The sequence below is a fragment of the Lissotriton vulgaris genome, chromosome 5 (assembly GCF_964263255.1).
Source record: "Lissotriton vulgaris chromosome 5, aLisVul1.2, whole genome shotgun sequence".
Taxonomy (NCBI): domain Eukaryota; kingdom Metazoa; phylum Chordata; class Amphibia; order Caudata; family Salamandridae; genus Lissotriton; species Lissotriton vulgaris.
Genome location: NC_141693.1, coordinates 1,585,668,825 through 1,585,694,668, shown reverse-complemented (window position 1 = coordinate 1,585,694,668; position 25,844 = coordinate 1,585,668,825). Strand labels below are relative to the sequence as shown.

General features: G+C 42.5%; 1 protein-coding gene across 1 annotated transcript in view; it reads left to right on the top strand.

Annotated features, from left to right (window-relative positions):
* The window catches only part of CARMIL3 (capping protein regulator and myosin 1 linker 3), a 1,161,278-nt gene that overhangs the window by 462,105 nt on the left and 673,329 nt on the right, over positions 1–25,844 (top strand). The window contains exons 11-12 of the mRNA XM_086923677.1: positions 1,295–1,389; positions 1,969–2,055. Of these exons, the coding sequence (XP_086779803.1) occupies positions 1,295–1,389; positions 1,969–2,055 (182 nt within the window). The remainder of the gene's footprint in view (positions 1–1,294; positions 1,390–1,968; positions 2,056–25,844) is intronic.

Sequence of the window (25,844 nt, the reverse complement as noted above, 5' to 3'; positions counted from 1 at the left end):
CACAAGCCATTCTTATACCTTAGGGGCCTTGATAGACTGAATTTTCACACTTGTAGGACTGTGATGATTAGTAGTTGTGTTAATACTGCCATTGGCATCGCTGGGAGGGGCAGTGTTTGGTGTGAGCTGATCCCTGAGTAAACCTTGGACTGCTTGACTTCAGTACCCTGAGCTTCAAGTGATAAAGGGGGTTATGTGGTGCTCAGTTCTCTGCTTTTAGTAAGGTTAAACCCCAGCTGTAAAATTCTCTGCTAGTACCAGTCTGAACCCAGTAACCTCTGTCAGCCTTGGGACTCTTGAAATTGTTCACTCAGTAACTTATTTATGCATCCTTCATCTTTTACTGTGATTGGGCATAGGTTTATCCAGCCCAAGCTGTATTTTACATATTAACACAGAAAGTAGCAACTAGACAATTATATGAGGGTGACATATTTTTGCCCAAAGGAACATGTCTGTATGCCTGTAAATAAGGAATCACTGGTCACCACACAACATGCAATCATTCAAAACCGCCCAAAGCAGAAGTTTAGGTAAAACTAAAATAGTCCTGATGCACAAACAGTTTTCTCCCTGCATTTCTTAGCCATTATAGGGTTTCCTTCTATGCTACGCAGGCGGGCCAGAGCATGGGTAATGCATGATGGTCACCCCCCTCCCCTAAAGAGAGTGGGCAGCTGATTCTAGTATCGTGCAGATCACGTGTTGAATGGCTATCAGCTCAACTGAGTTGGAAACACAGCAGTTGCCCCACTTCTAAATGAGGTGGTGGAACTGCAAGATTCAATTTTCTGGCAGACGCCGGACATCTGTCACCCTCGAGATGAGGCCCTCCTCTGACAGTTCTTTACTTTACCTTGCAGCACGCAGGAGCATGACAGGTTGATCCGCTGTGTTTGTCTCAGTGATCTGTCTGTTCCCATACTGTGTCCTGGCTGAGAATACATTTCGCAACAGTTTTATAGTTTTATTTGCATAATTGGGAGGTGACAGAGCAATCCTATGTCTCCTTTCCCCCCTTGTACCTTTTTTTCATGCTATCATCCCTGGTATATTTCCCCTTCATTTCTTCTTCTTTCTCAGTTCTTTGTTCACCCTTTCATTTTTATTTTTCAGAACTTCTATATTTCTTCATTCCAGTCACACTCTCATTTCTTCCATGCTTCCTCTCCTTTGCCTCCTCACTGCTTCCTTCCTTACTATTCGAATTCACACCCTTTCCCTTGCTTTCAGACTTTCTTCGCATCCTCCTCGTCATAAATAATCCCCTTATCTTAACCTTCCTCTCTCCTAGTGATTTTGCACTGAAATTGGCCGCTGTTTTTGGAGAGAACCCCAACACAACTCTCCACTCAATCAACCTGTCGCACAATCAGCTGGAGGACAAAGGTAAGCTATTGAGGCAACATTCCTGTGAATGTGTCTATCTCATTTTCCTTCATTTCCAGATTTTCATGTTACCAAGCTGCACTTTATTTCTACCTCTTTACACTCTGGATCTGTAACATTACATATCGCATGTTTTTGGGAAGCACCAGTCTCCCCCTGGGGCATCTTGTTACTAATATTGTTACCCAAGTCAATGGCATTCATGTTATTGACCTCGGACGTATATAAGACTGGTTGGACCCGCTGGGATTCCAACATGTGGCGTGAGACAATAAAACTGATTTCTGGAGTGGATGCCTTAGTTGACGGTGCCGCAAGACTTGTTGCCTCATAGCCCTTGCTCGTAATTCATTTTAGCACTCATTAAATATCTAATTTGTGTATATCTTATTGATCCCATCTGCTGTTTCTATTATTTCTCCTCTTCTCACTCTGAATTGTATTGTCCCCTTGCCTGTTCACTTTATCTACATCTCTCGTTTCCGCTAACTCCATTTCATGCTTCCCAAATCTAATACCAATCCCATGCTCATCAACTTTTCCATCTGACTTATCATTATTTCTCTTGTTGTTTAATAGGAGTGTTCAGTTTAAGCCAGCAGCTGCTTTATTTTCCAAAGGGACTTAAGCATCTGAACCTCTCAAAAACCTCCATCACAGCCAAAGGTAAAGTATCTCTGTATTTAGATACTTCTAATATAATGTGTTTCTGCATTTTTTATTTTTTTTATAATACATCATATTAACATGTGTGTCTGTGTATTTCAATGTGAGTGGCCTGTTACAACGTGTAGATATGCATACGTGGAATCTGAATTCTGCTCTCTGGGCCTATGTATGCACATATGAAGATCACCAGTACAAGAAATGTATATCTTCATTTGCAAATGCTAAGACATTGTAACTTTTTTTACATTCTTCCTATAGTGTTCCTGGTCTATTTGAGCTACTTTTTAGGTCTCGTCTACGCAGCGTGCATGCGCCGCATAGGAGGGGACCTCTTGAAATCGATCCGCTTTTTGGCCAAAAACGTGCACGTTTTGCATTGCTTTCTATTGCAACTCATGCACGTTTGGCGTTACCCTTGCTGGAGCGAGCTTTGGCGATATCTGTTTGTAATTATCTTGCAAACAGATGGTGCCCCTGCTCGCTCTCACAAGGAAAACACTGTGTGTGTCTGGCAGGCCATGTCAGTTGCCTTGTTTAAAAAGGCACAATGATGCAGCAGTCATTTCATTTTGTAGGCATGTTCATAATACAAAATGTTATTTATTTACTGATTTGGATTTGGGGGTAGCATCACTGAGGGCTTGTGTGAGGAAAGAAGCACAGAGGGCTGTTATCTGGTATTTCGGCATGGAGCGGGGGTTTGATAGAAAACATCTGCACATTTCTATGACTTAGTTGAAACAATTCCACTCATGTTTTATATTTTAATGGTTTGCTACTTTGAGAATTGAAGGTGATTTAATGCCACTTTGACACTGTGTGATGCTTTAAAGTGAAAACATCGTCCAAGGCGAATAACGGATTTCACATTTGTTTTTCTGTCAGTGCAGTTGTAAATCTCTTTATCTCAAATGCAGCATGCAAGTCAGGCACTTTGAACCTGCAAGGGTTTACAACAGGAGCCCTCAGTTTCATTGGTAAACGAAAGTGCAATTTTATCTGCAAGTCGAATGTAGGTTTTGCCCAAAATGGAAACAAGGAGTTGAGGGGACTGAGTATTAGCATATACGGGCAGCGCGGGGGCAGGAGATCAATTCAGCACGCCCAAACCCGCCGGTGTACCCTGCCAAAGCTGGAATGCCCCGCACGACTCAAATGCCTGATGTGTGCTGCTGAGGCGGGAGTGAGCTCTTAACTTCACACCCCCGGGCCGGAGGCTCACAATAAACAACGCGGGTGGTGGGACAGGAAGGAGAGTAACCAGGGGCAATAAGTAAACGTCCCAGTAGAAATTCCCTTCACACCACCGGGCGGGCGACCGGAGGCTCACAATTAACAGGCGCCGGTGGTGGGATGGGAAGGAGAGCTGCCAGGGGCAAACAATAAACAGCATGGGAGCAATTCAACAAACAACGGGCAAAAACATAAGCCAAGCCTAAAGAAACAAGCATTTGCAATGCAATAGGTCTCGCATTTACACGAGTTTGAGCTATTGACATTGCAAATAATAATGCCTTTTATTTTTGTTTTTGTTTTAAATAATAAATAAAAGGCATTGTTCTTTACAATGCCAATAGCTGAAACTCTCGTAACTGCGAGACCTATTGCATTGCAAATGCTTGTTACTACTGTTTTTGCATCTCATTTTAGGACTGTTGGGCTACTCAGTCGGACTATGTCATTGTTCAGCTGTCACACATTTAGCCAATATTGTGCCACTATTCACTTGAACTGGGCATTTTGTTTATTGGGTTGGTTGTGGAAGGTTAGTATTCTTATTCACATGCACAGTGATCGGCTGACCCGGGTATGGTGGCCATACAAGAAAGTCAAGATCCTTAGGCTTAACGTCTGGGGGCGGAATGCCCAGCCAAACACATTTTGATATTAAATAGGGTGTCTGGTTGTGATGTCTGTCTCTTGCAGGGGATTTACCTAGTGAAGAAGGACTGCGGTCGCTTGAGGTTCTGCTGGTTCAATCTGCAACTTCTCTATTTAGGCAGTAATAAAAGGGGTGGAATAGCCATCTAATTTACAAACATATTTAAGGGGAAGGTCTTGTCCGCTTTTGGTGAAATACAGGAATGCATGCTAGCTATAAGACTAGAGATGCTGATACACTTTCACACTAAGCATTATCTTTGCCCCTAACAACAATCAGGAGACGTTCTTTATGGATGCCTTGTCACAAATCATTGTGACTCTCACAGTGAAAATATCAACTAATCACTGGTACTGTATGTCACTATGCAAAAATCATTTATTTTACTTCAATAACAAGCAAAAAACCATCTCTTAATTACGGATGTGTATCATCAGACATATGGCACTTTAACAAAATAAGCCAACTTATTATTTCACATCTCCTACAATGACATATCACAATACAGAGCATATAAAACACATAAACGCACATTGTCTATCTTCCGAACAGTTTATCAGTATAGCTGCAATACTTATTTACCAGTAGCAGTCCAAACTGGAGGTAGTCCAGTCAGGATACACACAAGAGGGAACAGTTTGCCCTTCAAGACATGTCATATGTATCACAATCTTGAAGTTGTTAGAAAGGTATTGTACTTTAATCAGACTACTTTAATCAGACTCCTCATAGGGTCACAGGGTCCTCCTCTAAAACGGGACTGAGCTGGATGAAGGACCTAGATCTGTTGGACATCACCTGAAATCTTACTAGCAGGAAATATATGTTCTACTAAGCCTCACATCATACTTAAGTGAAACAAGATTATTTTCCAGGCACACTGCAGATACTGGCAAAAACATTGCATATAAATAGATATTGGAGTGTCTGCGCTATCAAGCCATACACCTATTGTTCTAACACTGCAAGTCCCCAATGTGCCCTCCCACTAGAGGTCTTGGAGGCTTAATGATAACCTTCGGAAGAACACAGATAGAACGTCCCATAGATAGAGGTCTTCTATAGGACCCGCCCTTCTGCAATAAGCAGTGCTGATATTGGAGCAATGGCCAACGCTACCCTGTATTGGTATGATACTCAAGCCTGAGTACACTCCTGGGCCCCTAAAAGCTTCTCTGCGTGCTTGAGGAGAAGTGAACTAACAGGTACGCTTAGTCACCTCCTGTGGAACTTCCCTAAGTGACAAAGCTTTTGGAAGGAGGTCCTGCATAGCGTCAATGAGATACTTACCACTGATATCCCCCAATTCCCAGTGCAACTTGCTACCACCTTACTGCAACAACTCCCAAGGAGAGAGACAAAAGCCATCACTGTGGTTTAACCAAGGGCGTAGCCTTTTATTCACATGGCATCATTGAGAAACGATAGCCACAGTTAAGCTCATTGTTACGCGACTACAGAACTTAAATACACATTGTTATGAGAATTCAGGACATAAGATCAGCAAAGACATACATTATTGTTAGGAGAATGCATGGCATCAGGTCAGCAAAACCGTTCAAAGATACAGAGGTGTCTCCACGTTACATCACAGCTGAACACTTCATGCACAAAAGTGCCAGAAGGCTCCTTTGCTTATCCACTGCCCACGCCCTCCACCAAGGGCATCCATATCTTAGTAGGAACTTCCCCATATCTCTCTGAGGGATGGGCAGGCAAACGTTTGTTTATAGTTCTTTCTCAGTTTGAGTGCTTAAGCCTGCTGACTCAGCAAAAAGGCGGCACGCTACGCTTTACAAATAGCTGGAAGCTAACTCCCAGGTAACAGAATAACTACATTGTAAATTCACGCCCAATTTAATTTACTGAAACTACATTTTTTTTCCAAACACTGCATATTGATATTTAATATTGTTAATCAAATGTAGTATTTTTAGCAGTTTTGAAGAATCAGATTTTTCTCAAAGTGAAAATACTTATTTGGAAAAATCTGGCGCAAGCTGTGCTCGCAGTCAACTTTTACTCTAGCACTCAATCATCGAATTCCAACCACTGGTCACACTTTCTTAATGTGTTTGATGCCCGGAGTAGGATTGTATGACGATCCATCGGAAACAAAGACCGCGCAGGAGTTTTCATCGTGGTAATAACATCGCAACGGCAGTCACATCGGCAATTTTCTCATCGCACGTTGTTGCGATGCAAATGCGGGCATTTAATTGGTTAGCGTGTCACATCGGCGACTTTACATCGTGCGACATGACAACGCGATGTTTGAGCCCACACACCACAGCCCAGCATGAATATACACACACAAAACAATAAAACAACAAAATGTGTTTCTCTTTTAACCGTTGAGGTGTTGTGGGCTGGGACCACTTCTAGAAAGAGTGCACACTTGGTCGGGGTAGTCTAAGAACCATTTGTCTATGTTCTGTGTAGTATGTTTCATTTACAGAGTTTGCTAAATAATTGCTACATGTTGATGTAATGATATGCACTGCATGGGCCCTTTTAAAGAACGAGAAATAAATAGGCTAAATATGTATCTTGGTGCAAGCAGAGATTTACAACAAACATAAAGCAGATTTACGAGTCTATCCCACTCTATTAAACAGTTTAATCTCGAAGTCTGTAAAATCAGCCAGACCCTCTTATTCATTCAGAAAACGCCTCCCTCCGTAGACATGCCTGAGAGCGGCTCGGTTTGTCTCCTTTCGGTTCCTGTCCAGTTATGTCAAACCCTGAGTCTGAAAGCAGCTTTGATGTTAGACCTTGCAGTGATTTGCATTGAGCTGTGAGTCCTGACAGCACACTTGCTGAGCAGTAAGAATATGTCCACTCAAAGGAAGCCTACCTCGTAATCAGCTCTGTGTACTGGAACGCTAAAGCAGGCGACTGCCACACGAGTATTCTTCCGTGGCAGCATATTGTAACCGCCCCACCCTATTCACATTTGTATTTCAGCCAATGTTCCGCTTGGCAGAACTCTCGCCCATCAGTCTCAGCCCTGGACATCTTGTATGAGCAGATATAGTCGTACAGCGGAGTGAGTGAACGACCCTTTGAAAAAGCAATGTGGTGATTGCCATCAAATGCGGATTGAGTTGGTATTACTTAGACCAGGCCAATCAATTCTCACCCTGAAATCCATAGGGAAATATGGCCAGATGTACTATAACATTGGTTGCAAAAAAATTTTGCAATTTGCAACCGGTATTTGTGTGAACTGATCTGAATAGGTTGGTTCCCAAACTTCCAAATTGGAGTGGATCAGCAGACCACCAATGCTCTGATTTTGTTTAAACAAAGGACAATGTAATTTTTTTAATGCATTGTTTTTTCTCTGTCCAATTCCACCTTGCACCACAGTTCATCTCTTTTTTTTTTTATTGAAGTTTTTGTTGCAAGTTAAACAGATTATGTCATACTATTCAAATATTCAAGATATATATATATATATATATACATTTTATAGAAAACATTCAAAAAAATGAAATACAATGAAAATAGGAGTAAAAAAAAAAACTAAGAAAAAACATAAAAAGATCTTATTGGGTCCTTTCCCCATCAACCCATTTTTGTATTGGAGTCCAGATTTTTATGCCTAGTTGCTTCCTTTTCCTTCCCTTTGTTGCATAGATTGCCAGTTCAAGTTTGTATCTAGCTAATAATCTACCCCTCCATGTTGAAAACAACGGTGGTTCCGGGCTTATCCAGTCCTGTGTGATGCATGCACGCATTTCAGACATCATAATAAATAATAGGTTGGATTGTTCTAGATCAGTAGAGTCTTTCGATACACCAAATAGTATTAGTTCAGGTGATATGATCATTGTTTTACATATAATTTTTTCAATACATTTTTGAATATCAGAAATTAAACTTGCAAGCTTTGTACAGGAGTAAAACATATGTATTGTGTCAGCTCCTCTCATATTACACCGATTACAGTTTATTCCAACAGTAGTCCCCCATTTCAAGACCTTGGCGGGTGTATAATAGAGATCACACAAAACCATATAATGTTGAGTTCGAGTTCGCCCTGAAAATAAGATAGAATTAGCCATTTTAATTGATTCTTTTAACAATAAATCCTTTATTCCTAATGTCTCTTCCCATTTATCACACATATTATTAAAGTCGTCAGGGAGGTAGGTCATAAACACATTATAATAATAGCCTGTTTTCCTATTAATAGCTAAGCTGTCTATAAGCAAAATTGGCTTTAGATCTTGTCTCTCTTCATTAGAAAATGAATGTAAGAAGCTATGGATCTGTGAATATTTAAAGTAATCTTGAGGAGGGATTTTATAATTTTTCTGAAGGAGGCCAAAAGAAAGTAAGGAAGCAGAGTTAGTTGTATATAAATCAGAGAGATAGCAGATCCCTTTAGTATTCCATTTCTTCATCACCTGGTCTCTAAATATGGGGGGAAAGCAATGAATTGAATTTAATGGGGTGTATCTTGTAACTTTTCTGATGCCAAACAATTTTTTAATGATTCGCCATACTTTGTATGCTGCTACTATAATCTTGAATTTTGTTTTTTTATAGTAGCTTGGTTCTATTATTTTTAAAAGATGATGATTAGCTTCGGTGCCTAATGCAAATTCATATATAGTTGGGTAATGTGCTAAAGAAGTGGGGATTTTATTACCAACAATCAGAGGGGAAATATATTGGAGTACAGCTGCTAGGTAGTAGAATAAAAAATGTGGTACAGCCCAACCCCCTCTATCTTTCGGTATAACCATCTTCTTGTATGCTCTCCTGATGCCTCTATAACCCCACAAAAATCTTACTGAACTTTTTTCAAGTTCTCGAAAAAAACCTAGCCGAAATTCCAAAGGAATTGTTCTGAATAGATAAATAAATTTCGGAAGTATTAACATCTTTAATACATTATTTCTGCCATGGAGAGATAAATGTAGATGATTTATTCTTTCCAAAGTTGAGTTAACTTTCTTGAGGATCGGGGTATAATTTAGGCTGGGTATTTTCGAGATTGGTGTGGTTAATCTAATTCCTAGATAAACTGCTTCAGAGACTACATTTCTAATAGGCGGTGGATTAGGACCTATGAAGAGAATTTGTGTTTTGGACAAATTTAATTTATATCCTGAAAAGGATCCAAATACATCAGCTAGTTCTTCGATCCTCAAAAAAGCTCTTTCAATATCTTTGGTGACCACTACCAAATCATCTGCATAGGCAAGGGCTCTGTATGAGATACCTCCTAGCTGTACCGGTAATATATTCTCATCCCGATTCAATTGATTAAGAAAAATATCAATATATATGGCAAAAAGAAGAGGGGAAGATGGGCATCCCTGACGTGTTCCTCGCTGGATAGGAAATAGTGCAGACTTAGTAGATCCTATTTTTACAGCTGATACCGGGTTTTTATATAGTGCTTTAAGTGCGTTTATTATTCCTGGACCAAAACCTTTCATAGATAGCAAATCCCAGAGATAGGGCCATGCCACCCTATCAAATGCTTTTTCTGCATCTAGAAGGGTAATCCCTATTGGTGTATTAGAGGCTTCTGCCCAATCCATCATGGCTATAATCCTTTGTATGTGATCTGCTGTATCTCTGTTGGGAATGAATCCATGTTGCCATCGAGAAACTATTAAGGATATTATTTTTGACAGTCGTGTGGCTAATATTTTAGAATATATTTTTCTGTCGGCATTGATTAAAGATATTGGCCTGTAAGAAGCTGGATTAGTTGGATCCTTATCTTTTTTTAAGAAAGTCATGATTACTGATAGGGCCCAAGATTCTGGTGGTATGCCTTTCTGAGCCTCCAAAAAAGTAATGAGCATATCATGTTTTATATAATTTCTGAAAATCTTATAAAATTCTAATGGAATAAGGTCCGGTCCAGTTGCTTTGCCTATTGCTAATGAATTCAGTGCATTTTCTATTTCTTCCCATGTGATTGCGGAATCTAGAACAGCAATTTGATCATAAGAGAGAGATGGCAAGACATTTTCCATGGCAAAATTCATACATGCTTCTGACGAATAGTAGTCATTCTCTTGTGTATAAAGTTTAAGGTAAAATTGGCGAAAAACTTCCAGAATTGCTTCCGGTTTATTATATAATTGGCCTGTTTCATCTTGTATTATATTAATAGTATTATAAGCTTCTTTTTGTCTAATTCTTTTGCCAGTATTTTCCCCGCATTTTCACCTATCTCATATATCTGAGATTTAAAGGTTGCCATCTGTTGTGCTGCCTTATTTGCAAAGGATTCATAACAAATAGCTTTATGGATCGCTAGGCTCGATTCTATGTCAGACAGTGGTTGTTTTTGTGCGATTGCTGTTATTAATTTCTTTTCCCAGAATAATACTTTCTCAAATGCTTTTTCGTTTTTTCCACGAATAATTTTCTGTTTTTTTATAACATAAGAGAGCGATTCACCCCTTATCCCTGATTTGAACGTATCCCAGACAATTTGAGTTGAGGCTGTTCTTCTATTAATATCAAAAAATTCTTTTATCCATACGGCCATCAAGTCTAAGTATTCCGAATCAAACAGTAATTTACGATCAAAAGTCCAGGGCTTCGGTTGAAGAATTGATGTATCAGTTTTAATTTCAATCAGTATTGGGTTATGATCCGAAATTATGCGTGGAAATAAATCGAATTTAGTGTCATAAATAAATGATTTTTTAATAAAAAAATAGTCCAGACGCACAAACTTTTTGTGAGGATGGGAAAAAAATGTGAACCCAGGAAATGGTAATTTTTTTTCATAGACTACGTCAACTAAGCCATGATCCAAAACCAATGAACGTAAGGCCTTGAATGACTTTTTTTTAGACCCTTGATAACAAGAGATGTCACAAATATCCCTATTAGAATCTAAATGGATATTAAAGTCACCACATAGTTTTAATGATGAAGACCAGTTAGCTAATTCCAAATTTAAAAGGTCCAGGATAGATGGATCATCTACATTTGAGGCATAGACAGCACAAACAGTCCAAACTATGTTGTTAATTCTGAACTCTATTATTGCCCATCTACCATATTTATCTGCTTTATGCCAAATCAGAGTACCCAGACCATTCCTAAATAAAATTGCAACTCCTTTTGTTGTTGAACCTTGAGATGTGCATACAGCTAACTTCATACCTAAATCTTTATATAAATGTCTTTCCTTCCACATTATATGTGATTCCTGAATACACAATATGTCAGGTTTCATAGACTGTATAATTTGTGCAGCAATCCCCCTCTTCTTTTTATTATTCAAACCACATATATTCCATGAACAGATACGTAATTTTCCCATTCAAATTAAAGACATTTTCTCCACCCTCACTTCGCAGATGAAGTACCAGACAATGCAACATATAAGTATATACAATCAGATAATACCTCCAATATTTCACCCTGCCAAAAACCTTAACAAACGAAATGAAAGCTAAAGAAATAGCGACAGCTAAAGAAATAGTCACACATAGCAAAATAAAAGACTTTCTATTTTTACTTGCAACTGCGTTTTCCCCCCAACCCTCCCCAGACTCACCCTGAGCCCACCCCTCCCCCCCACCCCCCAAAGCTATCAGGGCAGAGGGACTTAATAGTCCCTCGCATTGCTGATGTGATGAGTGCTAAGTGGTTCTCATCGTATGGCTCTATTCCATAGCTATTGTTCCTTTCTGATAGTCATTTTAGATCCAGCATGTCACAAACTATTATTCAATATATTAAATGGAAGACGAAAAAAAGAGAAAAAGAAGAAAAGAAAAAGAGAAAGAGAAAATATCTAACCATATCTAAGCAGACTTTATCATTCATTTGCTGAACCCTTTTGATGGCGGACTGCGAGTCCGAGTGAGGAGACGCTGATTTGGAGCTCTCGTGTGGCTCCGAGTTGCACGCTGATTTTCTAAAGAAAAACTTAAGGAAAGCTGAGCTGCTACTTGTGGGAGATTACTATTCCCTCATTGTTGCTTATTTTTTGCTACTCACGGCGGTTGGAGTTTATGTTGAAAATACACGGCGACGGAGAGTGCATACAGCTGCTCGGGTATGCGCTTAGATCTTTGGAAGAGTTACACCCGTACTCTTCGCTCGGCGTGGCTACGCCCAACTCCTTTGCTTTCATCATTCTCATCGCTCTCGTCCAGGGATACGGCGGAAGCAATTGATTCGGCTTTCTGTGGTACACGCCGACACCAATCCCGGAAGGGGCGCTCGCGTCTGGTAGAGCACGCCTGGTGACCGCAAAAGAAACATTTTGGACACATTGTATCGGTTTCTCAAACTTCTGAGATCTCACCTGCTTTACCGGCTTCAATGGCACCGAAGAACCCAACTGGAGTACAGCGGCAGCAAAAGCCGAAAACGAGAGCTGACACCGCAGCTGCACAGGAGACGGTCCAGCCTGCGGGGGTAGTCTCTGTGAATGACTCTTCTCATACTACTGTGAGTACGAACATCCCTTTGAATTCAAACCTAGAAGCCATACCTATCACTTTGACTCTGACTGAGGGACTACTACATACTACTCCACACCCTATTCCTTCTGAATCGTTAATAGCAGCTCCTACTATTATTAGTGGTGAAGATACAAACTTGATGAATTCTGGGAGTTGTAGGCTAGGAGCCATACCGAAAATTCCAGTCATGTTTAGAAAAAAAATGGCTAACCCAGATCTCAATCAAAAAAGTTTAGATAAACAGCTAAGTACCACCGAAGGATCTGTTAAGGAGGGAACCACCAATGCGCAAAGTTGTGATTCAATACAAAAGACACTGGCAGCTGCTGAGACCCGAGGTGATGATACAGAATCTTTAGACTCAGCTGGCAATTTCTATTCTATGACTGACCTCTCACAAGTGCTAGATTCTGACAGTACAGATGATTTGGCGCGGAATACAGGTTTATTGCGGGAGCATGAAAAATCCTACTCTGATCTAGGACAAGAGGAGCTTAGTAATCCTGAAGATTCAGATCCAGAGGAGTCCCCTAACAGACCTGAATGGGGGGAGGAAGAAGATGAGGAGAACTCTAACTCCACCTTGCGGGGGCCTAACAGGTCTATCTCACCTCCTACCTCCACTACCCCAGAATCTAACAATCCATCTAATGAATTACCCGAAATAACATTGGAAGTTTTATATCGAGTAATGTTACATTATAGAGAAGAAACTAAAACTGAAAATCTTCGAACCCAGGGAGCTGTGAGAAAACTACAAAACAACTTGAGAAAAGTGATGAAAATTTCCAATGATACGGTCGTCAGAGTTACTGAGACAGAAAATAGAATATCACAAATAGAAGATTCCATGGTTCAGCAGAGCTCACAATTAAAATCAATGGAGGGTCTGAAAGAAGAGATTAATTGGAAACTCGTGGATTTAGAAAATAGATCACGCCATAATAATCTCCGAGTCTTAGGTGTGCCAGAAGGGAAGGAAGATTCAAATCCACATCAGTTTATGATAGAGCTATTCTCAGCTGCCTTCCCAGAGTTAACTTAATGGAAATGGGAGACTGAAATTCAAGGGGCACACAGATTCCCGTTTCAGACACGACAAGATTCGGCCTCTAAACCACGAGCTATTTTGATTTTACTAAACAACTTTTTAGCTAGAGAAGCTCTCTACGATTTGGCAAGACCTAATAAAAAGCGTAAGGCTAAAGATGTGGACTTCTTCGTGCGACCGGATTACTGTCATGCTACCGTTCAACTACAGTGGCAGCTTAGACAGCTCATCGCCTTATTCCAAGCAAAAGGAGCCCAGGCATTTCTTTTAAATCCTGCCAAACTGAAAGTAGCATACAAGGAACGATCCATTTTCTTCACTTCAGAGGCAGCAGCCAAAGAATTTCTAACGTCTATATGAGGGAGAGAAGAGAACGGGGGAAAAAAAAAATCTACAATCTTTCTACTCTCAGCTATTTTTTCTTTTTCCTCTTTATTTCCTTTTTGTTTTATTTCTTTGAATAACTATGAACTATAGCTGCTCAACGTTAAGACCTGCTTTATTGCTTTAAGAGTGTAATAAGAATGCAATGCAGTGCATGTTCTTTTCTTTCTGTTTTCCTTTCTGTGACTCTACAAGCTGTTAGAAATGGAGAAGAAAAAAAAAGGGTTCAGCAAATGAATGATAAAGTCTGCTTAGATACCACAGTTCATCTCTACATTGAAACCCTTTCACTCTAAACATGGCTCCAGAAGTTTCGACCATACACCTAAACATTGTACCACACTTTACTGTACTACATTATTCTGCTCTTCGACATATCCTAACATCAAACTAAATTTCAGCACACAATAAAAAAAAAAACGAATACCTATCCATAGTTTACCGCACAAACATGCTATACTATGGTGCCATACTTTCTATTCTACTTACACCAAAATTCTCAATCACAGTCTCTTGGGACTCTACATCGGTACTCCATACTTAGGGCAAGGTGGAAAATTACTTCAGTGCCAAGTGGAGACACCTAAATCAAGGATGGCAATTGGTACAATGTCTTCATCGCAAAATGTATTATTCACTTCTGTTTTTTTTTCTAAACAGACTATCCTGTATTATGAGACCTATAGTTTTGTTTCTAACAATAAGGCCCTTCAATTCCCAGCATTCACATGCAGTTGAATAAAAAAGAGTGATTGAAAATATTCCTCATGTAATAGTGGCAGCTCGCAACTGTGGATCTGATTTCTTGACAGAAATAAAAATCTCTCCCCATGGATCATGCATGGAGGTTTCAGAAACCAGTTTGGTATGCAAAGATCCTCTAATCTCCACAAATTGGTGTACAGATATTTCTGCAAGACATTCTCCCTGGCCTTACCATGTGTTGCAGCCAATATATGTGTCATCTTGCAATACCTTGTTAGCACATTCAGCAACATCCACCATCACCCATCCGTTCACCCATCCATGCTTGCAGTAGGCCATATCTATCCATTCATCCATCCTTCATGCACGTATCCATCCAGGACTTCCCAATTTGTCATGTTTTTCAACATAATGCCCATAATTTCCGCACATATTAATGTAACTCAATTCCACCCATAATAACGTTTAGTTCACTATTTCGGCCCATACTAATGTGCCTCCTTTATGAAACATTTTTGTACAAATTTCCCAATTTGTCATGTTTTTTATTAAACATTTTTGTTTACATTTCCCATTTTGTCATGTTTTTCAACATTGCGGCCACAATTTCCGCACATATTAATGCATTCATCCACCATCACCCATCCATTCAGCAACATCCACCATCACCCATCCATGCTTTTCCATTTCCACGTTTCTCATTTATGAAACATTTTTGTACACATTTCCCAATTTGTCATGTTTTTTATTTAACATTTTTGTACACATTTCCCAATTTGTCATGTTTTTCAACATTTGCCGCCACAATTTCCAAACATATTAATGCATTCATCCACCATCCCCCATCCATGCAGAAACATCCACCATCACCTATCCGTTCACCCATCCATGCTTGCAGTATGCCATATCTATCAATTCATCCATCCTTCATGCACGCATCCATCCAGCCATAAACCCACCCATCCACCGATCCCCTAGCAACCACCCATCCATACATTCATCCACCATCACTCATCCATTCAGCAACATCCATCACCCATCCATTCACCCATACATGCTTGCAGTATGCTATCCATCCACCCATCCCCCAGCACCCGCCCCTCCATCCATCCATTCACCCACCATTATCTATCCATTCATCCATCCTTCATGCGCGCATCCATCCAGCCATAAACCCACCCATCCACCCAACCCCTAGCAACCACCCACCCATACATTCATCCACCATCACCCATCCATTCAGCAACATTCACCATCACCCACCCGTTCACCCATCCACGCTTTGCCATTTCCACGTTTGTCATGTAAATTCCGCCCATATTAATGTTTTTAAACATTTTCCATTTCCACGTTTGTCATGTTTCTAAACATTTCCACGTTTGTCATGTTTCTAAACATTTGTGCCCATAATTAACATTGCCACGTTTGTAAAAACCGCTAACATCGCATGCGTTGTAGTTGCATGCGATGTTAATGACATCGCGCCGTCGGTGCATGCGATGTGAACGACGATGCGATGTCAAAATCGCGGTGCGATAGCACAGCGATGTTTTGACTCCGATGCTGTGGGTGCTTCCCCCCGGCGTATCAGGTGGCAAACGTGAAGAGAGGAACAAAACAAGCAATAATCTGCTCCGTACAGACGCTTTGAGAAACATGAGTGCACGAGAGAGTATTGGAATGTTTGTATTTTTTTAACTCCGATTTAAACCCAATAGTTGGCCGGGTCCAACCCTTACAGCAATTTGATATATCATGTATTTCATCAGTATTGCCATATCAAGAGTACAAACCGCTAAAATTCATGTCAAATGGAAAATGGACACTGAAATCTCATCCAAAACATGTACCCTTCTTACCCACTTGAGGATTTCCTAGAGAAACGCACTCATCAGTTTATAAAAAGCATAAGATCGTGCAACCGAATGGATAATATTTAGGTAATGCAAATGGGCAAGGGGTATTGCGATGACGACCAACAATGAGACTTGCCAGGTTCGTCAGCTCTCCAGCACCTCAATGCAAAGAGCGCTGCTTAATTTGAAAAGGAAATCAATTGTCCCCGCGGGGAATGATCTAACAAAACCGCTGCAAGGAAATCTTTCCTCAAGCTGCCGCAGCTGATTCCTTTTCCCGCCCAGAGACAGGTACTGCATTTCAAGGGAGGAAGCGCTGTCAGCGTGAAGCACTTTGTAGTTACTTTGCAGGTGCTCTGCCAGTCATTCTAAAATATATACGTGACCCCTTGAACCCGCCAACCATGTGTTATTTCAAACTGACTTATCTAATCATGGCGAGGCGGCAGTCGGCGTGCTCTGCTAGCTCACGTCCCTGTCCAAGAAACTAATGCACTCCTGAAGCATACCCTTGATCAAGTGTTTTCCTCTGTCCCCATTGTCGACATTGAAACATGGCCTGTGCTCTGGTCTGATCATAGGCTGATCGGGTTCTATGTGTTAGAGAATGGGCGGTTCGACACCTGCGCCCCCATGGTACCCAGATTGGCCTCAAGAGCGTTGCATAGTGTGACGCCTGCTATGCTTGAGCAGGCGCTCACGGAACATCCCTGCTCTCTCTCGGGGGATCCGGAAAGAGACACGGAGGCCCTGCAGCTATGGCTGACTGAGAGATTAGATGACCTTGCCCCCAAGGTAACCCCCCGGTCCTCGGCGAAACGGCAATCTGCGCCTTGGTTTACAGAGGCGCTACATGTGGCTCGTAGCCAATGTAAGCTCGCTGAGCGGGCCTGGCGCCATCAATATGATGGGGAGGCCAAACTCGCTTATAGGGCGGCGGTGAAGGCCTATCATCGTGATGTTCTTGGTGCCAAGCGGGAATACCTTGCCAGGAGGATCGAGGCATCGGCAAACTCTTGTAAGGAGATCTTCACGATTGTGAAGGAGTTCACGTCTCCCACGTCCTATTCATCTCCGCCGGTATTACCTGATGTGTGGGCGCGTGATCTTGCCACTTTCTTTACCGACAAGATTAAGGCTATTCAGGCCTCCTTCTCGGAAAGCACGGAGGAGGGTTGTTGTGATCTCGGGGTAGGACCTGGGACATCGGCCATGCCTATGGCTATCCTGGAGGACTTTCCACCTGTCTCCAGCGACATGTCCCGGACCTTGTTGGCCAGTCTTAAATCTGGTTCCCCACTGGACCCCTGCCCCGCCAAATTCTTGGCTGGAATGGCGGCAGTGGTGAATCCCCTGGTCAACCCGATCCTCAATGCTTCCTTGAGTGCGGGGAGTGTCCCATGCGCCTGGAAAAGGGCAATGGTGATCCCCCTCCTGAAAAAGCCTGGTCTTGATGCCGAGGCTCTGGCCAATTACAGGCCAATTTCTCTTCTCCCGGCTTTGGCCAAGATCACCGAAAAACATGTTCATGGCGTCTTGTCGAACTTCCTGGAGGCTAACAATCTGCTCCATCCATCCCAATCTGGTTTCCGTCCGAATTTCAGCACGGAAACAGCGTTGGTGGAGGTCTCTGAGATCATCAGGGAGACCTTGGATGGGGGTGGCAAGGCCATGCTAGTCATGTTGGACCTGTCGGCGGCCTTCGACACCGTTCCCCATAAGGCGCTGCTTGCCAGGCTCTATGACATCGGCCTAAGGGGGACGGTGCTCAGATGGTTTACATCTTTCCTGGAGGGCCGCCGACAGACGGTCTGGGTTTCCCAGAGCTCCGCCGAGATGTCGCCATTGGGTGTTGGGGTTCCACAGGGCTCGGTCTTGAGCCCGACATTATTTAACATCTTTATGTCCCCTCTGGCGGCCGAGGTGGAGGCTTACGGAGCCCAGATCGTGTCCTATGCCGATGACACACAACTCCTCTTCACATGTGAAAAAGATCAGACATTTGACGGGGAGAGAATCCGGGACTGCCTGGACAGGGTCTTCAGCTGGTTTCAGCAAAACTGTCTGAAGGCCAACTCCAGCAAGTCGGAGGTTCTGTTTTTCGGCTGTGCCTCCGATCCCGAGTGGCGGCAGTGGTGGCCGGCCGCCATGTGTCCTCCGGCACAATCATCCTTGGTTGCCAAGAACTTGGGTGTTAAGCTTGACAATAAACTCTCTCTGAAAACGCACATCCTTGGCCTGTCCGGCACCTGTTTCGGCATCCTCAGAATGCTCCGCAAGTTTCTACCCCTTCTGTCTGCGGAGCACAGACGGATTACGGTGCAGGCGCTCATCGGATCCAGGCTAGATTACGCTAACGCCCTTTTCTTAGGCCTCCCGGATTATCTGGTTCAGCGTCTGCAGGTGGCACAGAACTCGGCAGCCCGGGCAATCTTTGGTCTGCATAGACGAGCACGGGCTTCGGTGTTGCTGCAGACGCTCCATTGGCTTCCTATCCGGAAGCGGATTGTCTTTAAATCCTTGACGCTGGTGCACAAGGCTCTGTTTGGCTCAGGCGCAGGATACCTGAAGAAAAGACTAGCTTTCTATCGCCCAGCTCGTTCATTGCGTTCAGAATCCCTGTTCACTGCGGTGGTCCCACGCGTGAGGAAGGCCCGTATTGGGGGGCGTTCTTTTAGCCTTAAGGCCTCCCAGCTGTGGAATGCGCTTCCGTTGGCACTCCGCAGCACTCCCAACCTGCTTCAATTCAGGAAGAATTTGAAGACTTGGCTTTTTAATCATTCTGTTTAGGTGGGTTTTTCTTTCTCTCTTTTTTTTTTTTCTCTGGGGTTCTGTCTTATTTGTTATGTTGATTTGACACTGTAAGTTGCCTGTGGAAAGCGCCGGGACACTCTTTTAGAGTAGCCGTGCGCTATAAAAATGCACTGTAACATAACATAACATAACAAGCAGCTTTCAAGACCCCAAGGAACAGCAGAACCTGCTCCGCTTTGAAAAAAAAAGCTCTCGCCATTGCGCAAAGGCAGCCGCTTGTTTATATTTGCATCGCGCTTTCACTTTAAGTGAAAGTACCATTCAAAAATAAACACGCGGACGCCCTTGCCAAATGCGACTGAAACAAGCTGTGGCCATTACGCCAATAAGAAAAATAAGTGCTTATCCATTAATTAAAGGAGACTGTATAACTCCGCAAGTACAAGATCCAGTCCGGATGGTCTGTCCAAAAAGGAGACAAGGCAGTAACAAAGAAGCCTAATTTTGAATCGGAAGCCAGCGTTTAGAATAAACGATGACGCCAGTCAATAAGAATGATGGGTAGGGCTTCACCTTCAACTTCTGAAATAGCCTCAATTACAATGAGCCTCGCAGAGCGAGCAGCGCATGCGTGCTGCAACGCAGGTCTGCGTGACCTAAAAAGGAATTTGATCTTTTGCTGGTGCTCATGGTAATTGCTCCTGTGCCTATGGGCCGAGTTCACACTATATAAACTACAAAAAATAATAGTAACGATTTGGGAATGTGGGCCACTTTTATTGGAGTACCTGGGCCTAAATGTGATTTAAATGTGACCCTGACCCTGAATTTGTGTCAAGATGAACCGCTCAACAAACATTGCCTGCAGTAGAGAATCTGGTGGAGTAGTTGGAAGTCAGACTGGAGCATGGGTACTCGCGAACATTTTCACAAGGTCCAAAGTGTTTTATCGCTGGCGTGACCGAGAGGCGCACAGATACCAGCAGGGGGCAGTGGGGGGAGGGGTAGGGTGGGGGAGGGGAAGAGAAGCATGTACATCTACTGGCTGAAATGTATTGCACAACTTAAAAATAGAAAACACAGTAAAAATCCTGGCTTTCTGTTCGACCAAATTATGTGATCCTGGACAGTTGCTTTATTTCCCTTCATTTTCACATATTTGAGGACCATTAAAATACATTACTTCAGGATGTGCGCTCTGCAAAAACCTCCTGTGATTAATTTAAAAAACTGTAATGTTATTCATTTGTTATTGCAACTGACCTGCTTCTTAGTTCACTACTGGCATTCTTGCCAGGCTGGCAGGGAAGCATGAATGTTTCTAAATTCATGTTTGGAAACTATCTAGTTTAAAAAACTACAACGTTTCAATGCACTGATAGAATCTGATTTCCTAAGGTGAAAGTTTCTGCATGTTAATGAAATGCTCTTTTGAATCTTGGAGATACTTTATCATATTTTTATTGCATGCTTGCTGTAAGATGTCTTTATAAATTGAAGTTTTCCTAAATTTAAGAACTTCAGGACTCTCTAACTGCAATTAACATTCAAGCAAACACTTGCCTGTTTATGTAGCATATTTTTAATGTTAGTGCTCTGTCGGGTAAACAGCAGCCCAGTACGGCTGTTGACCGGAGGGCCGCACATAAAGGGCCGGCGGGACGCATGCGGCCCCCGTGCCGTACTTGAATATCACTAGACTAGGGACTCATGGAAAAATACGTTTTTAATGTTTAAATGTTTTGATCGGCTGCTCTGATTTCTGTAGTAAAGAAAGAGAAGCATAATCGAAAGCCTTTGGTCGTGACCTTGATTCAGCGCTCTGCCTAACTGTAGGACCTTCACTTGATGGGGTGATGCAAGGACTGCTGGGATGGCGCGAGTCATAAACATGCACTCAGAGGCTGCTTTGGAGCCCAATGCCATAACTGATGCCACTTTACATGGACAGTTAACATTTTTTATTTAAAACGTGTGTGGCAGGTGACAGCGTGGCACTGAAACTTGCAGTTGGAGCAGATGTTGTCGGGCGCCTGAACAGGTTTAAGCTAATAGGAAGTGAGGCAAAGAAAATGAAATAAATATCATGCGCTGCAGGATCACCCTCGAGCACTGACAAAATCAATAATCCCTGGCACTGAAAGGAACTAATTGGTGTGTCAATGTACTCCTTGTGAAAGGGCAGAATGGAGTGAAGCTAACCAATGACTGCAGTGGGCTGTCCCAGTGACCCATTATGTATACTGCTGTGGGCGGAAGGATATTGTCATTTAAGCAAAAATAGACCAGAGGGTGAAGAGAGCTAACTGAAGCCCTGTAAGTAAGTTTATTATATATATTTTTTTGTAAAATCAAACTGAATCCAAACTATGCTACACTGCCATAATAAGGATCTGGAAAACGCTGCAGATCCCTAAAATGTCCAGGACTGCACATGCATGAAGATAAGATGTCCGGGAGCAGGCGGCCTGGTGAGCTCTGCGGTATGTCCTATCAGAGACAGGACCTGCCTCAGAAGTTGGAGGAAATCGTAACAACCTGCCAGTCGTATCATAAGCCAGTCCTCCTTCCCTGGTAAACAGTTACCCTGTCAACCATAATACCTCCTTGATCCCAGCATTTCATGCCGGTGGTAGCAGCTAAATGCTGACTGCCATATTTGCAAATAAAATAGTTGCTGACAACATTTCACACGCACTATATCTCAAGCAAATGCAGGAGCCAAGATCAAAGAGAATGGAATGCGTCATTTAATGTAGGTGTCGGTGCGTTAATGTGGGGACTATGATTAATATGCGTTAGTCAAACCTTCAATTGGTGACACCTCGCAGAGCTGAGGGAAGTAGAAGTCTTGCTCTAGTTGTTGGACTGTGTAGTGTGGTGGTCAGAGATAAAAAGAGCTTATTTGCATACTGCACCACAGTGTGCCGAAGGCCCGCCACAGGCAAACCAGTCGGTGCCCAGCCTTGCCCAAGACACTGATCCGGCCTGTTATGCTGCCTAACAAGCTTCAGAGTTGCTTATCAGGAAGGTTTATTCCAGAACTATGATTTTGGATGTAAACCCTTGTAGGTCAACATATAGCATTTGTATTTATAAAGTGCATGTCCACCCAAGGGTATCTTGGCACTGAATAACAGACGGTTATTGCTACCCAACTTGATGGTACTCATTTTAGCAACCTCTGAAGGATGTTAGGCTGAGTGGACCCAGCTGGAATTTTAATCTGTGACCATCAGATCAAAAACAGGCCACAACGGTGGATGCATTAGACTACTAAGCCACCAAACCCAGCCTTATGCATGCAAGCATGTTTGACAATGTTCGGCATGTCATCTTTTTGTGTTGCTTTGTTCGCCCCAAGTGGGAAGGGTATGCCCAAATGTGGATCCTGTGCTCACTATGCCACTGGATTCAAGCTAGCCTGGCTCATATGTAGTGATATCCCAAAACCGGTCCCCGGATGCTTGCTTCCGGTCTAGGTTTGTCCTGGCCTGGCAGATCAGCTTGGACTGTTTCGGGGGAGCAGGGTCAAGACTGATTTGGATATTGCTAGGTCCAAACTGGAATGGCAGGGTGAGAAATAAATGATGGATTTAGGCCCGAATCTCTGTACTGAGGAAGAATGTTTGACAATGTTAAGATTTCTGTCCATCATCTTTTTGTATTTTTTTATGTTGCTACTTATATTTGCAGAAACATGGGTCTTGGATATAGTTTAGAATGGCTATTCCCTTAACTTCAAGTCCCCTCCTCCATCTCTTCCTCCAACCAAAACATCGTCTTATCAGCAAGATCTATTACAGAAAGAGGTGAACATTTTACTATAAAATAATGCAGTGGCAGAGGTTCCTTTATACCTAAAAGGATTGAGAGTATATTCTTTTTTGGCTTGGAAAAAAGGACCAAAACAGTACTTTCGGCCTAAACCTGACCTCAGGGTACTCAACAAGTACATAAGAAAAGAAGAACTGTGATTGCTTGCATTACACAAAGATCCACCATCAGCTTCATCAAGGTGACTGGATGTGTGCAATAGATCTTCAAGATGCCTACTTCCACATGTGGATCACAAAAAAGCATTGAAAGATTTTAAGGTTCACTTTAGGCTCAAGACATTTTCAATTCAGATTCCTCCTTTCAAGGACTGAAGTCGGCTGACCGAACATTTGCCAAATGTATGGCCATCGTGCCTGAGTTCGTTCGTGGAGACTTCTCTGTTCCTGGATCCCCAGCAGGCTGGTTTTCGCCCTCTCCACTCCACCGAGATGGTGATTGCGGCTGTCATGGACACCCTTAGAGCGGGTGCTGATGACAACCTCTCCCAAGCCCTGATTTTGCTGGATCTTTCGGCGGCATTTGACACGGTCGATCATGCTATCCTGATCGACCGTGTCAGAAACGCCGGCATCCAGGGTATCGCGCTGGACTGGGTGCGGTCTTTCTTGCAAGGCCGCTCGCAGGCAGTCCACTTGTCTACTTTCACTGCTCCCTTTTCCTCTCTCACCTGTGGTGTCCCTCAAGGTTCTGCTCTTTCTCCCCTTCTTTTTAATTTATATATGCAACCACTTATGGTCTCCCTTCGTCACTCCCCTGCAACTATTTATAATTATGCTGATGACCTTCAGTTGGTCTTTCCCTTGGACACTCTACCCTCTTCTCGTTATAATTTTCAAACCACAATGTTGTTGATCTCAGACTGGATGGCTCACAGCCAGCTCAAGTTGAATCCGTCAAAAACGGAACTTGTCCTGGTGGGTGGCCCTACTAATCCTTGGAACGACACTTATTGGCCTCCTTCCCTTGGTATCCCTCCCAGCCCGGTCAGTACTGTGAAAAGCCTTGGAGTGGTTATCTCTGAGGATCTATCCATGAAACCCCAGATCTCGGCTGTGACATCATCCTGTTTTTTTCAACTGCGCAGGATCCGTAAGATCTGTCGTTTTCTCACCAGAGAGGCACTCATTTTAGTTTTACTGGCTCTGGTCATCTCCAGGATTGACTTTGCTAATCTCCTGTACGTGGGGATTCCTGCTTATCAGCTCCACAAACTTCAGTTAATCCAGAATCAGGCGGCCCGCTTGGTGTATCACCAACCTAAACACCAGCATGTTTCTCCCCTTCTGAGGAGCCTTCACTGGCTCCCAGTGGCCCAACGGTGCTCCTTCAAACTCGGATGCACCGTCTTCAAATCTCTTCACGATCGCGCCCCTGAATTTGTGTCCTCTAAACTGAAGAGATATCTTCCCACCCGTAATCTAAGATCATCTGCTGATAATCTTCTCTGCATTCCATCTTCCCGTCGGAAGAAGCATGGCGGCTTGCGCTTTTCTTCTCTCGGCCCCATCTTTTGGAATTCCCTTCCCTCTTCTTTTCGTCACTGCCCTACCTATGAGTCATTTAGGAGAACCTTAAAAACTTTTCTTTTCAAAGCTGGAACAGTGTGATCTCCTGGCCCTGGTTTGTTATGTCTGTCATGAGCGCCAAGAAACCGTTCCGGTGTACGTGCGCGGTAGAAATTATTTAACATAACATAACATAACATCGTCTCAAAACATATTTGTCTACCCTTACCTAGAGAACTGGCTAATAAAAGGAACATCCTCGAAAGTAATACTGAACCTTTTTCAAGTATGCCTCCACATTCTAACCAAGTTAGGTCTAACCTCAGAAAATCTACAATCTCCCCAGTTCAAAACATACATTACCTGGGAGCTATAATAGATATGAAGTCTGGAAAAGTTTATCCTTCAGGGGAGAGATTGGTATAAATCCAACTGAAGTGTTGCATTCTATTGCAAGCACCTCATCCAACAGATTTCATCCCTCTTTGAATCAATGAACTCTTGCATTTTTCTAGTTCCTCATGCCAGACTTAACATAAGACCTTTGCAGCAATATCCAGAGGGCCATTAAAACCAGTTCTAGTAAAGTTGGGAGAAAAAATGGAGTCTTTCACAATCAGTCATCAAATCATTTCCATGATTGACTAAGTAGAAACATTTGATGAAAGGGATCTCATTTCATTAAAATCTCCTGGTTCAGACTTTAGTCACAGATGCACCCTTGCAAGCTACATTTGGCTCATTTAAGGACCCAATGATTATGGTCCCCAAAAGAGCAGACCTATTACATCATTATACTAAAATTGGGAGCAGGTAATCTGGCTTTCAAATCTTTTTGTACCGGGAATCAAAACGACTTCTCTACTTGTTCAGGTGGACAATGCAACAACAATGTACTGCTTGAATAAGCAGGGAGGGACGCATTCGGGACCTCTGACCCTCGAGTCACTAACCATATGGAAATTACTTAATGACAGGAACTTGACAATTACTGATGGCCATCTCCCAGGTGCACAAAACATAGAAGTGGACACCCTCAGTCAGTCAGTCAGTCAATTCACTTTATTCGGTTTAAAAACAAACCATAAAAGTATACTATAAAACAATTTTGCACAGTAAATAGGAGACCATGATTAAAAACAATTAGTACACTACCATGTACATGTTAAAATTAAGTAAGACCATTTGTACTTATATTTCATCTTAAAACTATATTGCTACAACATACATACTTTCATGTTATCAATTCAGTCTTTTTAGGATTCTAACAGCAGCAGCAAGAAAGTTAGCAATATTAAAAATTTCCCAAACATTTGTCAGCATTTGGAGATAGATTAAGGCTGG